The 19,459-nt window shown below is 38.7% G+C and overlaps 1 protein-coding gene across 1 annotated transcript in view; it reads right to left on the bottom strand.

The window, feature by feature from the left end:
• LOC131237465 (uncharacterized) overlaps nt 1-17,233 on the bottom strand; it is a 28,665-nt gene extending 11,432 nt beyond the window's left edge. Inside the window, exons 1-8 of the mRNA XM_058235242.1 lie at nt 16,744-17,233; nt 15,982-16,103; nt 10,769-10,976; nt 10,098-10,671; nt 9,779-10,030; nt 9,206-9,397; nt 9,048-9,122; nt 6,143-8,668 (exon numbers count right to left, since the gene is read on the bottom strand). Coding sequence (XP_058091225.1) covers nt 6,143-8,668; nt 9,048-9,122; nt 9,206-9,397; nt 9,779-10,030; nt 10,098-10,671; nt 10,769-10,976; nt 15,982-16,103; nt 16,744-16,910 — 4,116 coding nt within the window. The 5' untranslated portion in view covers nt 16,911-17,233. The remainder of the gene's footprint in view (nt 1-6,142; nt 8,669-9,047; nt 9,123-9,205; nt 9,398-9,778; nt 10,031-10,097; nt 10,672-10,768; nt 10,977-15,981; nt 16,104-16,743) is intronic.
• Nucleotides 17,234-19,459: the final 2,226 nt, after the last annotated feature.

The following is a 19,459-nucleotide window of genomic DNA, read 5'->3' as shown; positions in this document are numbered from 1 at the left end:
CGCGATCCGGAAGGTGTGACAAAACTCCAGCTTGAATCTCTTCCTATAGTTAATGCTAAAGATTCTGAAAGAGAGATGAACTAAATTGACATCGTATGCCCACATGGCAAGTGAGGTCACACCTAAGGTTATTATGGAGATGTCACCTGAGGTTACACCCGAAGGTAGTGTAGAGTTACCATTTGAGGTGAGTCTAGTATTGGAGGAGGCCAGTGTTGTTATTCCAAAGGACATACCGGCTGAGCTTACACCCGTGCAAGACATTCACGCATTGACTCTACCAAACCTTCATCACGATTAAATGAGTCCCGGGGAGGAAGTGAATTTGAAAAGACATGCGGATGAGCCTAGGACCCCTATAGATTGCATACCCATGTCTGTGTTTCATAGGCCTTTAGAATTTGACCATGCATCTACACAACATATGCATGACTTGCATGTGGGGATTAGAAAAAGAATCAATATAAGTAATGGAACATATAAAATGATTGCTAACTCACACCATAGGTTTAAAGAGTTTGTTATGGGTGATGAGGTCATGATTAAAATATGTCCAAAAAGGTTTCCACAGAGAATCATAAAAAAATTACAAGCCCATAGCGTTGGACCATATAAAATCTTGAAAAGACTGGGTTCGAATGCCTACTTGATAGATCTTCCACCTGACATGAGTATCAGTTCCACATTTAATGTGGAAGATCTTGCACCGTTTCATGGACCTTCCTCTAACTCTCACACGAACTTCAATGATGATGCCCCTGACCTGTCCCAAGACCCATGGCCATTACCTAACCCATTTTCTTAACCTTTACCATCCATACTTATGAGAAGAGAAGAAACAGAGGATATCTTAGATGAAGAAGCGATTTCTACATGACATGGCGGTTACCAGGAGTACCTTGTCAAGTGGAAGGGCAAACCAAAGTCAGACAGTACATAGATCATAGTGGTAGAGTTTCAGTGACGAGACCTGGATCTCCTCGAGCATCACTACAGCTTTATTTCGCCAGAGGAGAAATCTCCTCAGCCGAGGGGAATTGATGGGAACATCAGAGGACCTACTCGGGTGTACTAGAAACGAAGACGAACACCAACATCAGCACAACTTTCTTTGTGGATGAGAGATGAGTTCTAGATGGAGTTCGCCGGGCCATTTTGAAGACCCCACATGCATTGGACGTGCATCAGGAAGACCCCACTTTGAGATGATGCATGTGGGTTGCTTAAGAGATCATTTTAGTCATAGGATTTCTATTTCGTGTCGATCCGACCATTTGATCTTGTCAATTAGGCCATGAGGCCACCAGATCTTTTAGATCTAGACCCCTTGGATTCTGATATTGCTTTCTTTATGTTTTTTGTTATTTTTAGGAGTTATTTGATGGTTGGGATTGATAATAAATGCTTTAGTTTTCTTATTTTTGATGATGAGCCACTCATAGTTGTAATTATGCTGGATTTTTAATTCTGAATTTTTAATTAGAAAAGCACAGGGGAGGTGAGGTTCCAACCCTAGTGGTGTTATTGAGAATAAAGAAAAAAGAGAAGCTCTTGTGTAAAGGAATTTTCCTTATTATTTTGTAGGTGTTTTTTTTTTTTTTTTTTTTTTAAAAAAAACACCTCTATTCCAAGTAAATAGTGGAAGGGTAGAAGCTTGTTTGGTGGTGGATTCCCTAAGGTATTCTTTTTCTTACATCATTCCTCTTTTCTTCGAAAAGTATTCTTCTTCTTCTTCTTCTCTTATCTTTCTCTTTTCCCTTCCATTACAATACTCTAAACCCTAGATCTTCAATTTTCTAATTTTTCCAATTTCTAAAAAAAACCTAATTCCAAAATCCCCAATTTCCATGAAACCTAATTTTTCAAATTTCAAAATTTCCCCTTCCTAACCCTAATCATAAAACATACAAATCCGTCCCTTGAGTGTGGAACGTGCTCATGCTAAATTAGAAGTTTTATCCTTCCACTGGTCATAGTTTTAATTGATTTATGTGATTTTTTAGCATGCGGGTATGTGATTTAGGTTAAATCAGATTTGATTTCCTATTGTTTACTCTTAATTACTTGGTAGGTTAACATCTTTTGTTAATTGAATTACTTAATGGACTCTTTCATAATCTCCACGTTGCATGCTCGCATTAAATCATGTGTCCTGCAACAGTTATGAAGAATTTAACTATTGGTTTGAATGGCTTATTGCCCATACTTTTACTAGCTCCACCGATAAGATAGCAAAGACACGTGAGATCTCAAAAGATGAAGAAAGAACGACCACATCTCCCACACTGCCTCATATAATGAAGAAGTCCACAGACTCCAACACTTCTTGAAACATGAAACGAATGTTCAGAAGGGTAATATTCCAACTCTAAACTCGCAAAAAAAATAAAAAAATAAAAAAATCTTATGAAGAAACTAGCTTTGGCTCCAACTCAACATTTACATCATTGCAAATGACAAAATCAGTTGTTGAACGACAACAACTTTTTCAACGGCATCATGTATCATTAGAAATTGTCGCATCAAACCCTTGGGATATAGGAGCATATCAGTATCGCATGGGAAATATCGCACTTCTTGGGGAAAGTATCGTTGTCTAAGGGAAGCTTGAGAAAATGATGGATTTTTTCAATGGAACCTAGGAAGTGTTAAAAGAGACATGAAGACACTCTTATAACTATTTTTTGCAAAAAAAGAAAAAGATATATAACAAACAAGTATGCACAATAACTTTCCTTTGTATAAGGTCCTAAACTACACGCCGTCTGACAGAAGTGATGCAATTATATAAAAAACCGAGTTCATATAATTAATAAATTATACAATACAAGTACAAAACACAAACGATAATCCAAAAATTTAAAAACAAGAAGTGAAACTACATATGAGATTCCCTCAAAAAAACTAAAAATTGAACATTTTTTTTTTCAATTTTTTTTTTTACACCTCTCACACGTTGGCTCAATATCGTCAACATGTATCGCATGTATAGACAATATCATGGAACTTTATAAAGGAATTTTGATGATAACTTGCAATATTTTGGAATACTGCACAATGTCATCAATACAATGAAATATTATTGGGGATATAATGCAGAGGCATTTCACATCGAGCTCGAGTGGGGTAGCCCGTGGGATGCGGGGACACACTCGAGGTGGGCGGCCCATGTGATTTGGGGCCCACGAGCCCATGAGGGGGGTTCGGCTGAGGTCCTAACCCATGAGATGTGGGGTCTGGGCTATGAGATAAAGGGATTAATTCGCCAAACTCTAACGGTTCGAGCTTTTAGAGTAAGTAGTTAATTGTCCTACATCAAATAGGTATTAGAGCGGGAGATCTCGTGTTCGAGACTCCTCACTGGGGCGATTAATGCAGGGGCATTTTCACACTAGGGGCGATTAATGCAGGGGCATTTTCATAGCCCGTGGGATGCGGGGACACACTCGGGGTGGGTGACCCATGTGAATTGGGGCCCACGGGGGAGGTCTCGTGTTCGAAACTCCTCACTGGGGGTGATTAATGCAGGGGCATTTCACACCAGGCTCGAGTGGGGTAGCCCATGGGATGCGGGGACACACTCGGGGTGGGCGGTCCATGTGATTTAGGGGCCCACGAGCCCACGAGGGGGGTTCGGCCGAGGTGCTAGCCCATGAGATGTGGGGCCTGAGCTATGAGATGAAGGGATTAATTCGCCATACTCTAACAGTTCGAACTTTTAGAGCAAGTGGTTAATTGTCCTACATCAGTATATCAAGGTAATTCCATGGTCATTTTCTATTGGCAACCTGCAATACCGATAATATTGGCCAACATATCTGAATCATTAGTCTCAACCCAGTAATTTCAAAAGCAGTAGCTGCAAGACTGTAGTTACATCAGAACTAGATCTGGCCTTTTTCTTTTCTTTTTCTTTTTTTTTTTTTTTCTTTTTTTTTTCTTTTTTTTTTTCTTGATAATCCATGAGACAAGTTTTCTACAGAAGTTTGCTTCTTCCTACATTAGCCCAGTTTTCTCCAAAAGAAAACAAATATTTAGATGCCAATTTTGTGCTGTCGAGAATACTTGCTTATAGTAAAAGGGAGGAATTATTGCTATTGATGTGTTCTGACATCCACCAACAATCAAGGGTTCTTTTTGAAGCCTCCATGTCTCATTAGGTTCGTACTAAAAATACTTGCAGCATAAAGAAATACCAGGCTCGAGAACATCAGAAGACATCCAATTGCAAGTAATGCCAAACTGATAAAGGAAAAGCATCAGCAACATAAGGGACCTAAAAAAAGTCCTTGGTGAACTACGTGTGACATGTTTGGAAACTAATGACTATGTCAACAAATCTCAAAACATGGTTAGGAGATCTTGGGATCTGATTAACCAATAATACATTTCACGTGGTTACAGAAAGCTGAAATGCAAATCTTCTGTGCAAGCATGTGTGAATGGTTGGGTAGGAAGAAACAGGCAGCTAGTCTTATTGGTGACAGAAAATGAAGCTGATATAGTTTGCAAGCAAGCTGCAGAGTGTGGGATAATTAACTTAGTTGTCCTATTTCATGACACAAAACATGAGTAATATATTTCTTTTATAAGGAAAATTATCGTTACAGAGAACTGACCAGGAAATTAAGAATTAGACTGACTACTTTTTAAACCTTCCCTCTTTCTTTTCAATGTTGCCGTCTTCTTGGATTTTTTATATATTAAAAAACAGGATGGATTTCAAAATGTTGAAAGACAAGGACCAGTTCCCACTCTTGTACGCTCGTCATGTGAGTGAGTGAGTGTGTGTGTGTGTGTGTGTGTGTGTGTGTGTGTGAGAGAGAGAGAGAGAGAGAGAGAGAATAAATGTGGATTTCTTGTTTTAGTCCGTTAGAGCAAATGGCACAGATAATAGATGTGGTGATGAAAGTTAATGGGTCATTTGTGGTCCTTTCCCTAGTTGACGAGGTGATTGTACGACAAAGGAAAGCATCTCACCTTTGCTCTTAGTGTTTTGAATAGCTTACGCTACATAGCGTGTAGCTCATGAAAAGTACTTGAGTCGTTTGTAGCCTTAGCCTACGGCTAAAAGCTAATTTCCATACGCTACATGCTACAGAACCTGTGGAACACTCTACATAGCTTACGCTAAAAGTTATTTTTCACTAAAATATTAAATCAATTATTTTTTTCAATGAATTGTTATGTTTTAAAACTTTGTGATTTTAATGTTTTCAATGAATTGTTACACTTTTCTACTTTCAATAGAAAGACAGTTAATTTTTTTTCAATGATTTTAGCAAAATAATATAACAGTATTAAATCAGTTATGTTGCTCTTTTTTTTTTCTTCTTTTTTTTTAAAAAAAAAATCTTTGTGCTTAATCATTGTTGTATATTTCCTATTAGTTTAGGTTGTGTTTGGTTGAAGCAAATATAATGAAATGTAATGATTAATCAGTCTAATTTGGTGCAAAATATCATGAAATTTCTTGATATTTGGTGCAACCAAGCACAACCTTAATTAACAATTTAGAAGTAGGGTATAGCTTCTGCTACACGCTAGTAGCTTATGCGTCACACTTTAGAAGGGTGAATGCTACATTACATGCTATTCACTATTGATAATAGTGGCTCTAACAGAGCAGCACAGTAATCAAATGGCATATGTCACACTGCATGAAATGAAACAAAGAATGCAAATAAAGCACAGACTTGCACATAACTTGATGAAATCAAAGCAGTAGCAAACTTATGGGGGCATATCACTGCATATTGCATGACACGTGCACAAGCAAGGTTCAAATATCAAACACTTTGAACCATTATGTGACACAACTTGTTCCCAAGCACACATGCATGTCAAAGCTAACAAAGATGCTCAGAGAGCAAAACGTGTGAAGAACAATTATCTTCTGGAGCACTGAGTGACATGTCAGAAAAGCTTCTGTAGTTCAAGCTAACTGCTGTTTATAAGAAAAGAAACTTCAGCATTTTCAGAAGCAAAATACTTTACCCTGCTTATAATATAAGTATGCATTCTAGATATGATTCCAATTCACATGTATCCAGTCACAAGATTACTTAGAACTAGAAACTGCTAAGATGATAACAGACAAGTTCCACTGATCTTTCACAAGACTAAATTCAAAGAAACATACCAAGTTCAACTGAAAAGAGCTTGAGAGTCTTAAAAAAAGGGCTGAACGTTCCATGAGAATAGTCAGGTACATTATGGGATGTGTCTTTGGGCCATAGAAATCAATAGACCTCTGCCAATTCCTCTCAGCCAGAGAAGCATACCACTTAACCTTCTGAAGAAGGCTACTTTCACATCTAGACGATTTAATTTTTTTATCATCAAGATCCAAAAACTTCAGGCAGCAATCCCGGTGGTAGCATGCAAGTTGAAAATAAGCATAAGCAGACTCCTGTTTTCGCAATTCACCCAAAGATTCATATATACACAAAGCCTCCCTAATAGCATCATTGGCTGAGATCTCATGCTTCCTCAGTTCTTTCTTGAATCTGTCACCAGTAGGACCTATTGGCAATTCTTCCAAGTTCCTGTTTTCAAAAACCTCAGCAGAAATGTCTTCCCTTGCCAAAAGCATTCCAAGTTTCAAATATGTATGGGCAAATTGTGTTTTTACTTCATTCCACAAGTTGTTTGATACTGAATCTGCCCCTTCGCCCATAGCGTTCAGTTCTGACAGAGCTGCACCATAGTATCTTAGTGATTCGCTGTATTCCAATTTTGCAGCCTCCAAAGCTTGCTTGTATGCATTTTGTAAGAGTCCATGTTTCTTGTAATTTTCCATCTTGGATATCATAGCTTCAGCTAATGCTCTTCTTCCATGACCTAAATTACAGTTGATTAATATAATGTTCGTATGGTCAGCGACTTCTTTGAATGCTTTTATAGCCTCTACAAATGCAAGTTCGGCAGTACGTAAGTCTCCATCGTCAAGTCTATATCGACCGAGTTCATTACATGCCCATCCCTTCCTTTTAACTATAGATTGCATTTCAGTTGAACCAATGGGAAGGCCCCATATTGCTCTCCTAGCTGCATCATAGCAGCCTATTGCAGCTGAGAGATTATACTCTACATCCCCGATTTTAGGACCCTCAAGAAATTTGAATATACCTCCGCTTTTTGTATTGGGCACATCTTGAATTTGGGGTTCAGAATCAACTGACGCCCGCAGGCCTGGACCGTGCATTTCCAATGTACCCTCATCACCCCCAAAATTAGCATCCAAATAGGTCACTTCACGCTTATGTACAGCTGGCTCAGAAACATGTGAATGTCCGTCATCATTCCAATTTGTTTGTACACATCTGTTTTCAGAAACACTTGCATCATCCACCTTAGAGAAAACATGGTCGCTCTCCGGTATACCAAACAGTGAGTGCTGATTGCTCTTTACATTTGGTTTCTTAGCCTGTTTTCTACCATAAGCCAAAGAGCGAACATCTCCACTGCTGCTGCTTGCACTGTTACCGCTGTTTGCCCTATCGCTCTGGCAGCTGCAGTTTATTAGGGAACACATACTGCAATTTTGCTTATACTGCCCCAATTTCTTGTTCAGCCTTTTTACCTCTCTTGCAACTTCATTTGATACTCTCCAGTCGCCAACAGAAGCTTTCCTTTCAAGATGTACCGAGGGTTCTTTACCCCTTATCAAGTGGTACTCAACATAAACATCCCCAACGAGAGCCCACGCCTTTGCCCAGAATAAGTAATTGGAAGAGAATCCATTGATGGTAAGACATTCTTCAGCAGGATTTCGATCCCGTTCAGTTGTGCCACCTAAAACAGAGCTTCTCTTTCCACTTCTATCTCTAAACTTCAGCTGAGGTGGAGAGCTACTAACCATAGATGAGATGAACTGAGCATCTTCAAGGTGTTGAGGCATTGATCCGTATACAGAACAAGCTAATTCTACAACCTTCAAAGCTTGATGCAATTGCCCATCTTCCTTATAAGCCTGTCCAAGGGCCAAATAAGATTCCCCCAACAAAAGAACAAGTTTCCACAGCTTTTGATCCATCTTGGATCTAGCGAGCCATTCCCGAATATCGCAAACTTCAATACAGTCAGCATCGCCACATGCACATACAGAAAAACCAATATGTGAAGATTTATCCTGGGTTTTGTTTCCATGATCCATAAGATCTCCTTCAGTGTTTTGCAGTTGGCACTTCCATCCAAGAGATTTGATAGCCTGGGATACATGGTGTATTGCAGCTAACTTAGATGAGATTGGATCGGCGACTGTCTGGACCATGTGTGAGGAAGCAGCAGAGACGTGGCACACTGCCAAGCTATCACTGTTGTCAGGATCTTCCATGGTTTCTCTTATTTTCCACAATTTAGGGCCTTCAGATGTTCCCATGTTTCTGGGAGGGAAGGAGTTTGCTCCTGCAGCCATCTTCTCTGGCACTGATTTCAGAAGGATCCTTTCATCTTCAGTCAAAGGTACATTTTCTGCAACTTGTGATGGCATCTTATCTTGGATGATTGATCCGAACATTTCTTGAGGAAACTCTGAAGACTCGTCTTCGACATCAGTAACTATTACTTCAGATTCAAGAAGAACAGGTTCGGATGTTAAATCCAGCTCCTCATAACATTTTAAAATGAGCCTCGCAAATTGTTCATGAGCATATGCCCGGACCACCTGTTTTAAAATAAAAGTTCATAGTAAGTATCATCATGCCTATGAATTTAGCTTCCATTGGGAATAACGCACAACTTGCTAATGCACCACATTTAAACCACATCAATTATACAATGTTATTGGTTTTGTTGGGTAGTACAGAAATCCCATCCCACATTGAGCAGAATGAAGAAGGTCCATTAAACTGGCTCAAAATGGCCAGCAAGCTCAATGCGGCAAAGAGCCAAATTGAGCTGACTGGACATTTCGGACAATGGCCATTATGGTCCGTTCAATATAGTAGCTTCAGCAATGCAGCCTTTACCCATGCAAAAATCAAACACAATAACTGAGATAAGGACAAGGTAACCATTAAGCTTATCCTAGAAAGCTACAATACCAGATGGTCCTGCTCGTCCAGGAACTCCAAACATTTCTCGAAAAGCCTTGCACACTTGGCCATGTTATTTGGCACCTGCAGCAAGCACCATAATTTGTTGGCAACAGCTCAGAATAAGACAATGGAGTGTGATTGGGAAAAAATTAAATATTCAATACCTTTGAAAGAGATATTCGATGACCAAGACGGTAAAGTAGAGTCCCCAGTGAAAACAAGGAATCCCTTCTCGCTCTTTGCATTAAAGACGGCAAAGAGCTGCAGTCATTATCATGATCATCTGAAGAACGGTTCTTTGGTAAAACGGAAAGATCGAATAATTGAATTACATCCTCTCCAGCACTTTTATAAAGCTGAAATAGTAAAATCAGAGGCCCAGTAATGAATCCACAGCCATAATTTAACAAGAAGACAGTTTCTAATCAAGAAAGAAAGGGCGACATTATTTATGTGCATCTTGACTGATAAAAAATTACCCATCCTGATGGATAAATCCTTTCATACAAAGTGAAACATTGTCTTAACACAAGTACAAAGAGTAAAATTATCAGTCGGGGTCAATATCTACATAAATTTTTATGGAAAAAAGAAAAAAGAAGAAAAAGAAAAGACGATCCATATAGAATCTAAGTTAAAGAAAAGAAAAGAAAAGAAAAGAAAAAAGGACAAATAAATTGTAATCACAAAATCACAGATCAACTATTTGGATATCCAAGAAGGTCAACAATCCATACCCAATAAGCACCAGGATCTAGCTTGCAGTTATCCTGAAGGAATCTTAACACCGAAAGACCATTTTGTTTGACAACTTGAGGATGAAATGCAGGAGTACCATCCTCAGAAATGCCCTTGAGTAGGAATATATCGTCTGTTTTAAGAAGCTCGTACCCTTGAACAACGCCATTTTCATGATAACAGATGGCCAGCTCAGGCACACTTGCCATGACATTGTCAAGCCAGGCTTCAAGCCATGTTAATGGAGTGACCTGTCATGAAAGGCTGGATGAATAAAAGAAATCACAGAATCAAGATATCAACAAGAATGATTCTCACCTGTCGTGTAACATCCCACAAATGCAAACTCACAGCGACATATTTCTCATTACTGAACAAAAGCAAGTCACTTCCTAAGAGCATGCGGAAGTTGTGGAACTGCCAGAACAGAACCCTTAGAAAACCATCGTTGCCAACTCTTCTGTGCTTCTCTGACTCTTGCACTGGGCATCTGGCCTTTTCACCTACTTGTGAAGTTTTCTTGATGGCATCATGCCTGTTATTCTGCCTATTCTGCTTGCCACCCCAAAAAAAGCTTTCTTGGTCACCCTCTGAATACTCTCCACAGCAATTAAATCCTTCCTTTCTACTGCCACCAACACTACCATTGAAAATCTTGGACTTGCTACCTTTTGTTGGACAGGCAGAAGATACAAAAGATCCCTCTCTAGATTCAACATGACCAGGTAAAATAGTGGAGCTCGATTCTTCTGGTGGAACATATTGAGTAGGTGGGCAATCACAAGCCTCCACTCTAACTGAATGCATTGCAAAATTCAAGAAGATAGAATGATCACCCTTTGATTGGTTGCTTTGTCTTCTAACCAGTTTCTCTCCTTCTTCAAGGTCAGGCCTGCGCTTTGTGAAAATTTCACCAGTGAAAAGAAATTGCATTTTGCAAATTATGAGAGGCTGGACAACATAGCAACTAGTGAAATATGACAGCATACCCTGTATTTAGAACAAGAGTCTGTCCAATACGTTGAACTGCAACAGATAGTCGAGCCTTGGAGTAAGGTATCTTAAAAATCTGCTTCAAAATGTCAGTAGGAGCAACTACATCTATCTCATCACCATACTCTGCCAGACCAGAAACAGCAAGTGCCTCACATTTTCTAGCAAGATTTTGAGCGATAGGGCCACTTTCCCAATGTAGATCTGTCAAGTTCCAACAACCAGTTACATGCTCAGAATCAGATTTTAGTTTCAAGAGAAAAGGCTTCAAAAAAATGAGTGCATGGATCAACAAAATTAGGTTCCAATGCTCTAGCCAGCAATGAGAACAAGGCACCTTGAAACATGGAATACGGCGTAGTTTGGTTATGAAACTACCGGCATTTGAAGGTGTCCTGCCAAAAGAGTGAGGCTGCCAGTATGTAGGACTCCTTTTCTTTTTTCCTTTTTTCTTTTTCTTTTATCAAGATATGCAGAGCGTTTATGCAATGATGTGATGACCTTTTGATTTTACAGGCATTTTGGGGAGCATGGGAGGCATAGCTTTAAGAATCAGTTTGGAGTGCTACCTTCTAGGAACCTAAAACCATGCAGCTCATTCTGACTCAGCTGGAATTGTTTTGAGTCATTTGACTCAGTCGCACATGTATATGTTTCAACTGGTGAGAGGGGACTCATTTGATTTCCACTGAAACACTACTCAGTTCCAGCTGATGTTTAAAGCATTTACAAGATGATCTAACAAGCAGCATGTTTTGTTCATCCCTGGAGTGGTTTACATGAAGTGGAGCATTTGAATGAAGAAAAAATGTGCCACAAAACCACAACCCAGTGACACTGGATGCAGTTTTAGAAAGTTGAAGGTGCAGTTACCTTCCTTTGCTTCAAAGGAGTATCAATGCCTTAATATAGGCAAACTGAATCAAGATGTATGGGAGTTTCAAATTCCTAATTATGTTGTTGATGTTCAAATATGTCCTCATGGCCAGTGCGTTGCAGTCTAATTTTGAATCCTGCATGGCAGTGTTAGAAGGATATACTTTGTTATACAACATCCATTGTTGTTAGTGAAATAAGGTAGTCATTACAGTAGAATTATCTTTTAGATATCATATTCATGTTGGGACTAATATAGTTATTTTGTCCTAATTCTGTGTGAGTCTGTAATTATAGCTGAATTAGGGTCATTCAATCTATTATGGAGTTTCTTTGGTCATGATTTTTTCATATTTTAGACAAAGACTGGCCCTGGACTAGTGTTTAGAGAAGATTCAAGGCCTTCTCTAGCTCACTCAGACAGGACAGAGTCAGAGTTGATGGCTCCAAATTCATTCATGGTCAGATCATCAAGCCTCTTAGGCCTCCGAGGGATTTCTCTTGTGAGTTTCCTGCACTGCAAACAGGAAATTACAGGGGAAATTTTTGGTATTGGATAAATAGCAGAAATGGTATGTTGACTCAGTTCACTCAAAACGAGTTCTCTTTCATTTGTTTTTAGGATCTAAGATGTCTCCTCAAACGCAAAAAAAAAAGAAAAAAAAAGAAAAAAGAAAAAAGAAAAAAGAAAAAAGAAAAAAGAAAAAAGAAAACGTGTATTTACTTGATGCAGCAGCAGAAATTGCCAGGTTGAATATCGATCTCGTTCTGATGCAAACAATGCTCCAGATATGGATTTCAGATCTGAGTCTGACTTTTAAAACAAAACTACCACTAAATAGAAGATAAATAGTTACTCTACCAATACCATGCCCAAAGCAGAAAGAAAAGGAGGGAAGAGGAGGAGCAGACGAATAAGGAGAAGAAGAAGCAGGAGAAGAAGAGGTTGGGGGGACTCAAAGTTGTAAGAGGGAGAAGAAACATTTGGTACACAGGCACTCAGAAATGGTAAACCTGGCATAAGAAAAAAAAACTATCAACCACCCAAATTGCAGAAATTACCATGGATTGGTCATGATCTTAAAATCATATTGATTGAGCACTACTAAACTCCGACTCATGGACATTTGTTCAATGAATTCGGAGCATTGGATACTTTACAACCATCCATCAAATGTCCACCAATCATTTAGGTAGAAAATATAATCAGTGTAACTTCTAGCTTATGACATATCTAAAAAGGGGTCACAGATTGGACACTTTAGTTTGAGATACTTAAATGTCCCATGTACAATTTCCTAGCACATGCATATTAACCATCACACTCTACCAATGTACCAACACTTTGGTAAGTGGTTAGACACAATGATATTGATGCATCGACACTAACAAAATGTAAAAGTGGCATGAATAACTCAAACTAAACAGTACAAAATGCAGGACCTACCATGGACTGGTTAGTACCTCAACATCAAATAGATTGACGAACACTATACTCTGATTAATGGACACTTGTTCATTGAAATTGGACCATTAAGTGCTTTATAGTTCAACCATTCATTAAATATCCACCAATTGTCCAGTTAGAAAGTTAATCCACTGTAACTTTGGGTTATGATTGTCTAAACAAGGGCTCCTGATTTGGATGCTTTAATTTCAACCACTTAAATGACACGTGTACAATTTCTTAGTGGTTGCATATCATCATCACACTCCCAAATTATCAACCATTTTCTCTTAAAGTGTTAAATTGTTAAATTGTTAAATTATTATAATGGTACAACTCTATGAGATTTACCACCATCTTAAAAATGGCGGTGACTCTTCCACCATACCATAGTAAAGTTGTAGAGCCATGTCCAAATCACTGATCTTAGTGGGTGAAGAATAACCAAAAAAGTATACATTGAGGAGATGATAGTAACCATCTGATCTTACCGTTGGAAATGGGACCACTAACTATGTTACATCTAACCATCCATTTGATAGGCATTAGTTGGATGGTTAGGATTTTGTGAATAGTGTGATTCCAGAGATTAGATTAGATTCATCCAAAACATGTGCCACAATTTGGATGGTCCAGATAGCTCTAAACGTGTCCCACATGTGAAGTGAGGAGGATGAGGCACCACCACTTTTAAGATGTTGGTGAACTATTATGGTAGATCATTGCCACCCCTTTGCTATACAAGGTAGCCCATCTACATGCCACACATGTTGAAGTAGCACACATGCACAAGATCCAAGCTATCTATCTAACAATTGTCACCACGCAAATGCCCTTAACAAAAAATTGGGCTAGTAAATTGATTGGTGGAGCAACAGTTTACAGCACTCATGGCCTGTTTGATGAATAGATTGAGTCTATTTTATGAAGGGGCAACTATAGTGGTTCCCACCCAATGGATGGTTGGGATCTCAAAATGATTGCCACATCGGCACATTATGTGGCGTATAGATGCTACTTTTAGGCACATGTGGGCTTAGCAAATTTTTTATGAAAATATATACATAGGTATTGAATTTCACAGTGGTCTTGTAGTGTACTGGTCAGACCATTGTACTTTCAACCAGCATTTCAAATAGCGAATAGCATAGTTCACCCCTCGAAAACATGAGGCTTAATCTACACACTACTTCTATATTTTTAGTTAAGGTGGTACCTGGTTGCGCCAAATATCATGTAGTTACATGATATTTTGCACCAAATTAATTTGATTAATAATGAAATTTAATGACATTTGGTGAAAGAAAACCCAGCCTAAAATAATAGGCACAATAGGTAAAGATTAAGTACAAAAGGTAAAGAACGAGCCACCAGACTGATTTAATACTATTATTTATATTCTTTTACTAAAATCATTGAAAAGATTAACTATTTTTTTATTAAAAATGAAAAATGTAACAAACCATTGAAAACCTTAATTGATTTTAATGCTTTAGTCAAAAATAACTTGTAGCGTAAGCTACGTAGCATGGAACATAGGCTATGCAGAACATGGCGCATGCAATATTAGCATATAGTGTAAGTTGCATGTGACTTAAGCTATTTTCATGAGCTATGTGGCATTAAGGCAAAGCTATCCTAAGTAGCATAAGCTACATGCTAATGCTATACAGCGAAGCTGTTTAAAACACTGCCTTCAACGTAGCGACCTGACTTCAACTCTTGACAACCTTTAGATTTTTCGAACGGGCAGGTCGCTTAAAACCACCCAGGTCAAACAATTTGATGGTTGGACCAGAAAACCTGCCTCACCAGGCAGTTTCATTTGCAAAAACGGGTATGACAGCGATCCGTCCAGTAAGGCTAGCGGTTCCTGACCAAACCACTCTGTCTGCTGGTTGGACGAAAAACCTGCCTAGTTTCATTCCTGAAAAGGATATAATCGCAACCCGTCCTGAAAGTGGGAGGTTCTTGTCCAAGCCAGTCCGACTGCCTGATTGGATCTGGGTTTCCAAACATTGGCATCACACCGAGAGTAGATCAACCCCATCTCAGGATTTAAAAACAAAAAAGAATGCATTCTTTTTTCTTTTTTTTTTTGAAAGATGACAACAGACTTCATTAAAAGGGGCTTTGAGATAGCACCAAAAGAAAACACAAAAAGCGGAAACAAAACACAGGGAAAGGATTACACATGCCCCTGCCAGCCTTTGCTCACTGCCCATTCTACGACTGTGAGCCAAATGTTTCTAGCTACCCACGCAACCTCATTACATTTGTCACGGAAACATCTAGCATTCCTTTCACCCCAAATCTGCCATAGGCCAGCAAGAAGACAGCCTCCAACCAGCTAGAGAACATTTGCGGAGAGCAACCCCATGCCAAGCCAAGAAGAGATCTTCCACATGAAGAGCATCGACCAAGACCTCTAGCATTCCTTTCACCCCAAATAGAATGCATTCTTTATTCATTATATTAATCAACTACATATGGCTTTTGGGCCTTTATATAAGTCTCTACAAAACTTAAAGTTTCCTACTGTCAACAAAAAAGAAACCATAATCATTTGAATTGTTTTATACAACCGCATAGGCTATATGACCAGTACAGACACGGTCGAACATACACCTCTAGAGGTAGGTTTTATATTTGGGCATAACTGATAGGCATGTGGATGGTATTTCTTGACAATAAGAAATTTGAATAAAAGAATGGTGGTAGACTTGGAAGGGGGGGAGGGGGGATTCTGATATTGTTTTGAACATTCCTTATGAATCTGGTTTACTGTTTGGGTGTTATTTGCCGAAATTTCTGGTAGATGCTGATTTCAATTTCTGCAACTAATTTCCCTTGATAGATTGATCCTAGATTGCAATAGTAACATACCTCCACTGGTCTTGACAGGCATGGCAGCGATGGGAAAGGCCTTGTCAGGGAAGTTGGAAGGCAAGGGAGGCATGTTAAGATCGGTCTCCGTCGGCAGCATCCGATAACGAGGAGCTTTAACTCTGTGAGAAAGAACCGACATAATGACAAATTAATGTTGATATTTCCTTGTACCGAAGGCTGCATTTGGATGCAAAAGCAAATTGAATTGCAAAGTAGCCGTAACAATGAAGTGGCCCCAAGAGATCATATGGCAGCTTGGATTTGGAATCTATGGGATTTTCATTCTACAAGTCATGTTTTGCAACCTTGATTTTCAGTATGTAGGAGAGCTGTTGGAGAGGAAATTTGAAAAACATGACCATTATAAAGGATTTCTACTTCTTGAATTTTGCAAGCTAGCTTTTAGATAGGAACTGAAATATGGGCTTATTGAGGATTTCAACTCCTCTCCAAAAATTCCCATTGCCAAACACAATATTTAGGCCCGGATTTGGATTCCAACTCGAAATCCCCCAAAACACAAGCTGCCAAACGACCATAAAACTGTGGTTAGGTTTCCAACGTGCCCAACCTGAAAGTTCCCAAACTGCAATTACGAGATCACTCCCTCATTGTGGACGAATGAAATGGCAATTTTGGATTATTACTTTTTTTTGTCTCCCCCTTCTACCTTTTTCGGCTAGTGATTGCAATTCAATTCAATAGTGCATCCAAACAGAAGCTAAAAAAGAGGAGGGCGGGAGAGATGCTAGCACGTACGTTTGAGAGGAAGAGGAAGAGGTAGAAGAGGATGGCACGAGAGCGGCATGGAAGGCTTCGTCGGTAGGAACGGGAAGAGTGCCGCAGATAAAACCAACAACGGGCTTCGGCTTCACGATCTCCAATCTTCCCACGCACTGGAGCTCGCCCGACTCTGGCTTCTCCATGATCAAGATTAGGGTTAGGGCTTCGTTTCAGCTGCGCAATCTTTTCGGATGGGTTTTCCTCCTTCGATATGAGATGCTAGGAAGCGAGCAGGAATGGGTGGGGAAGAGAAGAAAGGGAGACTAGAAGTTCGTGTGGAGTCATCAGTCATCAGGTCGGACAGGTGGGCCACACCTGAATCCGTTTCTATCAGCAGCTCCAAACCATCCAACCGACTGACTGGTAGAGACTGTATAGTCTCTTCTTACCTTGAAAACCTCCCTATAATAAATAAATAAATAAATAAACTGAATTTCTAGAGAGTTTCAGAGATCTACGTTTAGCTTCAATAGAAGTGATTCAGAGGTAAACAGTTTTCTACTTCGTCTAACTTGTATAGTGTTTTATCATTTAATTTCCACAAAGCTTTGAGCAGTAAATTCCATCAAAATCATGAAATGATGTAAAATAATTTTTAGCCACAAGGGCATGTTTGGGAGCGTGGATTTGAAACCCCTGGATTTGAAATCCTCCTAGTTTGTTTAGCAATTTGAAATGTGAGTCAACTTTAATCCAAAAGTAGCTATGGATGATATTTCTACTGGAGTTTGAATTTTATTACTAAATCAACTTTAATATCTTTAATTAGTGATGTAGGTAATTTTTGACACAATGGTTATAATAAGACCAGTGAAATATATGCTTTGCCCGAAATGATAAAATTACAAGTCCTAGATAGGCCACAAGCACAAGTTCATGTCCGCGTGACTAACCAACGATTTTTAACCGTTAATTTACATAGGCAATATTTGGATCATGCTAATCATTATATTAGAGTAATTATAGTGATGCAATTGATAATCTAATTATTTTTTTATATCATTAGTGGGCTATGAGCCAATAGAATAATAATATGGTAACACATGTATTACACAGGCAATTATAGAAAGGATTTTAGGTGTAATCCAAGCTTACACAATAGATTTGAAACCCCTCTTTGAGGGGATATAAAACCTCCAGTTATTGCCAAACAGCCCAGGGATTTGAAATCCCCTCAAATCCATGGTGCCAACTAAGAGTAGTGCTGTCAGGACACAGGCCAGGTTCAAATCGTGCCAAGCTTCATCCAGGCCAGCCCAAATTGTAAAATATATGGCTAAGTCCAACCCAAGCCCAATCCTAGCAAAGATCCTTTATCCAATCATGGTTAGACAATCAAAGTCATATGAATCAAATTAGGCCATACGTTTAAAACCGACTAAAGGCTTGAACTTGGTTGAAGATACGTGGAACCTTTTAGACCAAACCAAAGGCCCTTTCTATTGTTGGCCTTTTTTTCTTTTTTTTAAAAATCTTTTTTTAAATGAATTACTTAAAAAAGATAATAAGATAAACTTGTTCCTTCTGTTGCTACAAGAGCCATCAATAACTTCAAATCAAATTTGAATGAATTGAAGAATTGTGTATGAACCATACAAAGGAAATATTTACACAATTGATTTCAATCAAATTACAGGCTAATTAAAAAAAATAATAATAATAAATAAATAAAATCTTAAAGAATGCCATTAAAAGGAGGCGGTTTGGGGCCACTGTGATGTGTGGCTTTTATCCATAATGTCCATCCATTTTACCATATCATTTTACGTCATCATCCCAAAAATGAGGCGGATCTAAGGTTCAAGTGGACCACGTAGTGGGGATTAAACACCTACTGTTGAAATCTTTTTGGAGACTAAAAGTTTTGGATTAATCTAATATTTGTGTTTTCCCTTCATCCATGTCTGTGTGACCTCATGAACGTATTGGATGGAAACTAAACATCAAGGTGGGCCCTAAGAAGGTTTCAACGGTAGGTGTCATTAGCACTGTTGTGGTCAACTTGAGCCTATAATCTGCCTCAGTTTTCGGCTCATAACCTAAAATGATATGAAAAATTGGATGAACGGTGTGGATAAAATCCACACATCACGGTGGCACTCAAAGCCCCAACCAGTCCCAAGCTTGGAACACACGGATTACAGTTCATGGATCCCTTACACCTTTTGAAATTTCAGAAAATTGAGGATTCACCTGAAAAATTCAAACCATGTACAAATATGGTTAAACATATTTAAGCCAAACAATTGTATCATAAATACATGTAAAAATAAAAAATAAAAATAAAAAATAAAAAATAAAAAAAAAACTTGTAAAGGATTAGAAGATGGAATAGAAACTCCACATTAAAAAATAAAAACTGAGTGACTCATTGCCCCATTTCCTAAAGAATTTTGAGAAGGTTCACATATATGAAATCAAATTTCCACGATCCAACCACAGTATGTAAGCAAAGGAATTTCATACAAAAAAAACTACAATTAAACATAATTAAAAAAATAAAGAATAAAATGTTTGCTCCTTTTCTCAGCCATCTACTCTATGTGTTCCTAAACATGTCCATCTGGGGCCCAAAAAGTAGGTCAATGAGATCATGAATTTGGCTACCTTCAAAGACACACACCTACATACATGTGGCCCGTCTTGTTCACAATAGATCCTTATTTTCTGTCATAAGAATCAGATATATTAC

The sequence above is a fragment of the Magnolia sinica genome, chromosome 2 (assembly GCF_029962835.1).
Source record: "Magnolia sinica isolate HGM2019 chromosome 2, MsV1, whole genome shotgun sequence".
NCBI lineage: Eukaryota > Viridiplantae > Streptophyta > Magnoliopsida > Magnoliales > Magnoliaceae > Magnolia > Magnolia sinica.
Note: the sequence above shows the minus strand (reverse complement) of the source record. Positions and strands in the feature narration are given on the sequence as shown.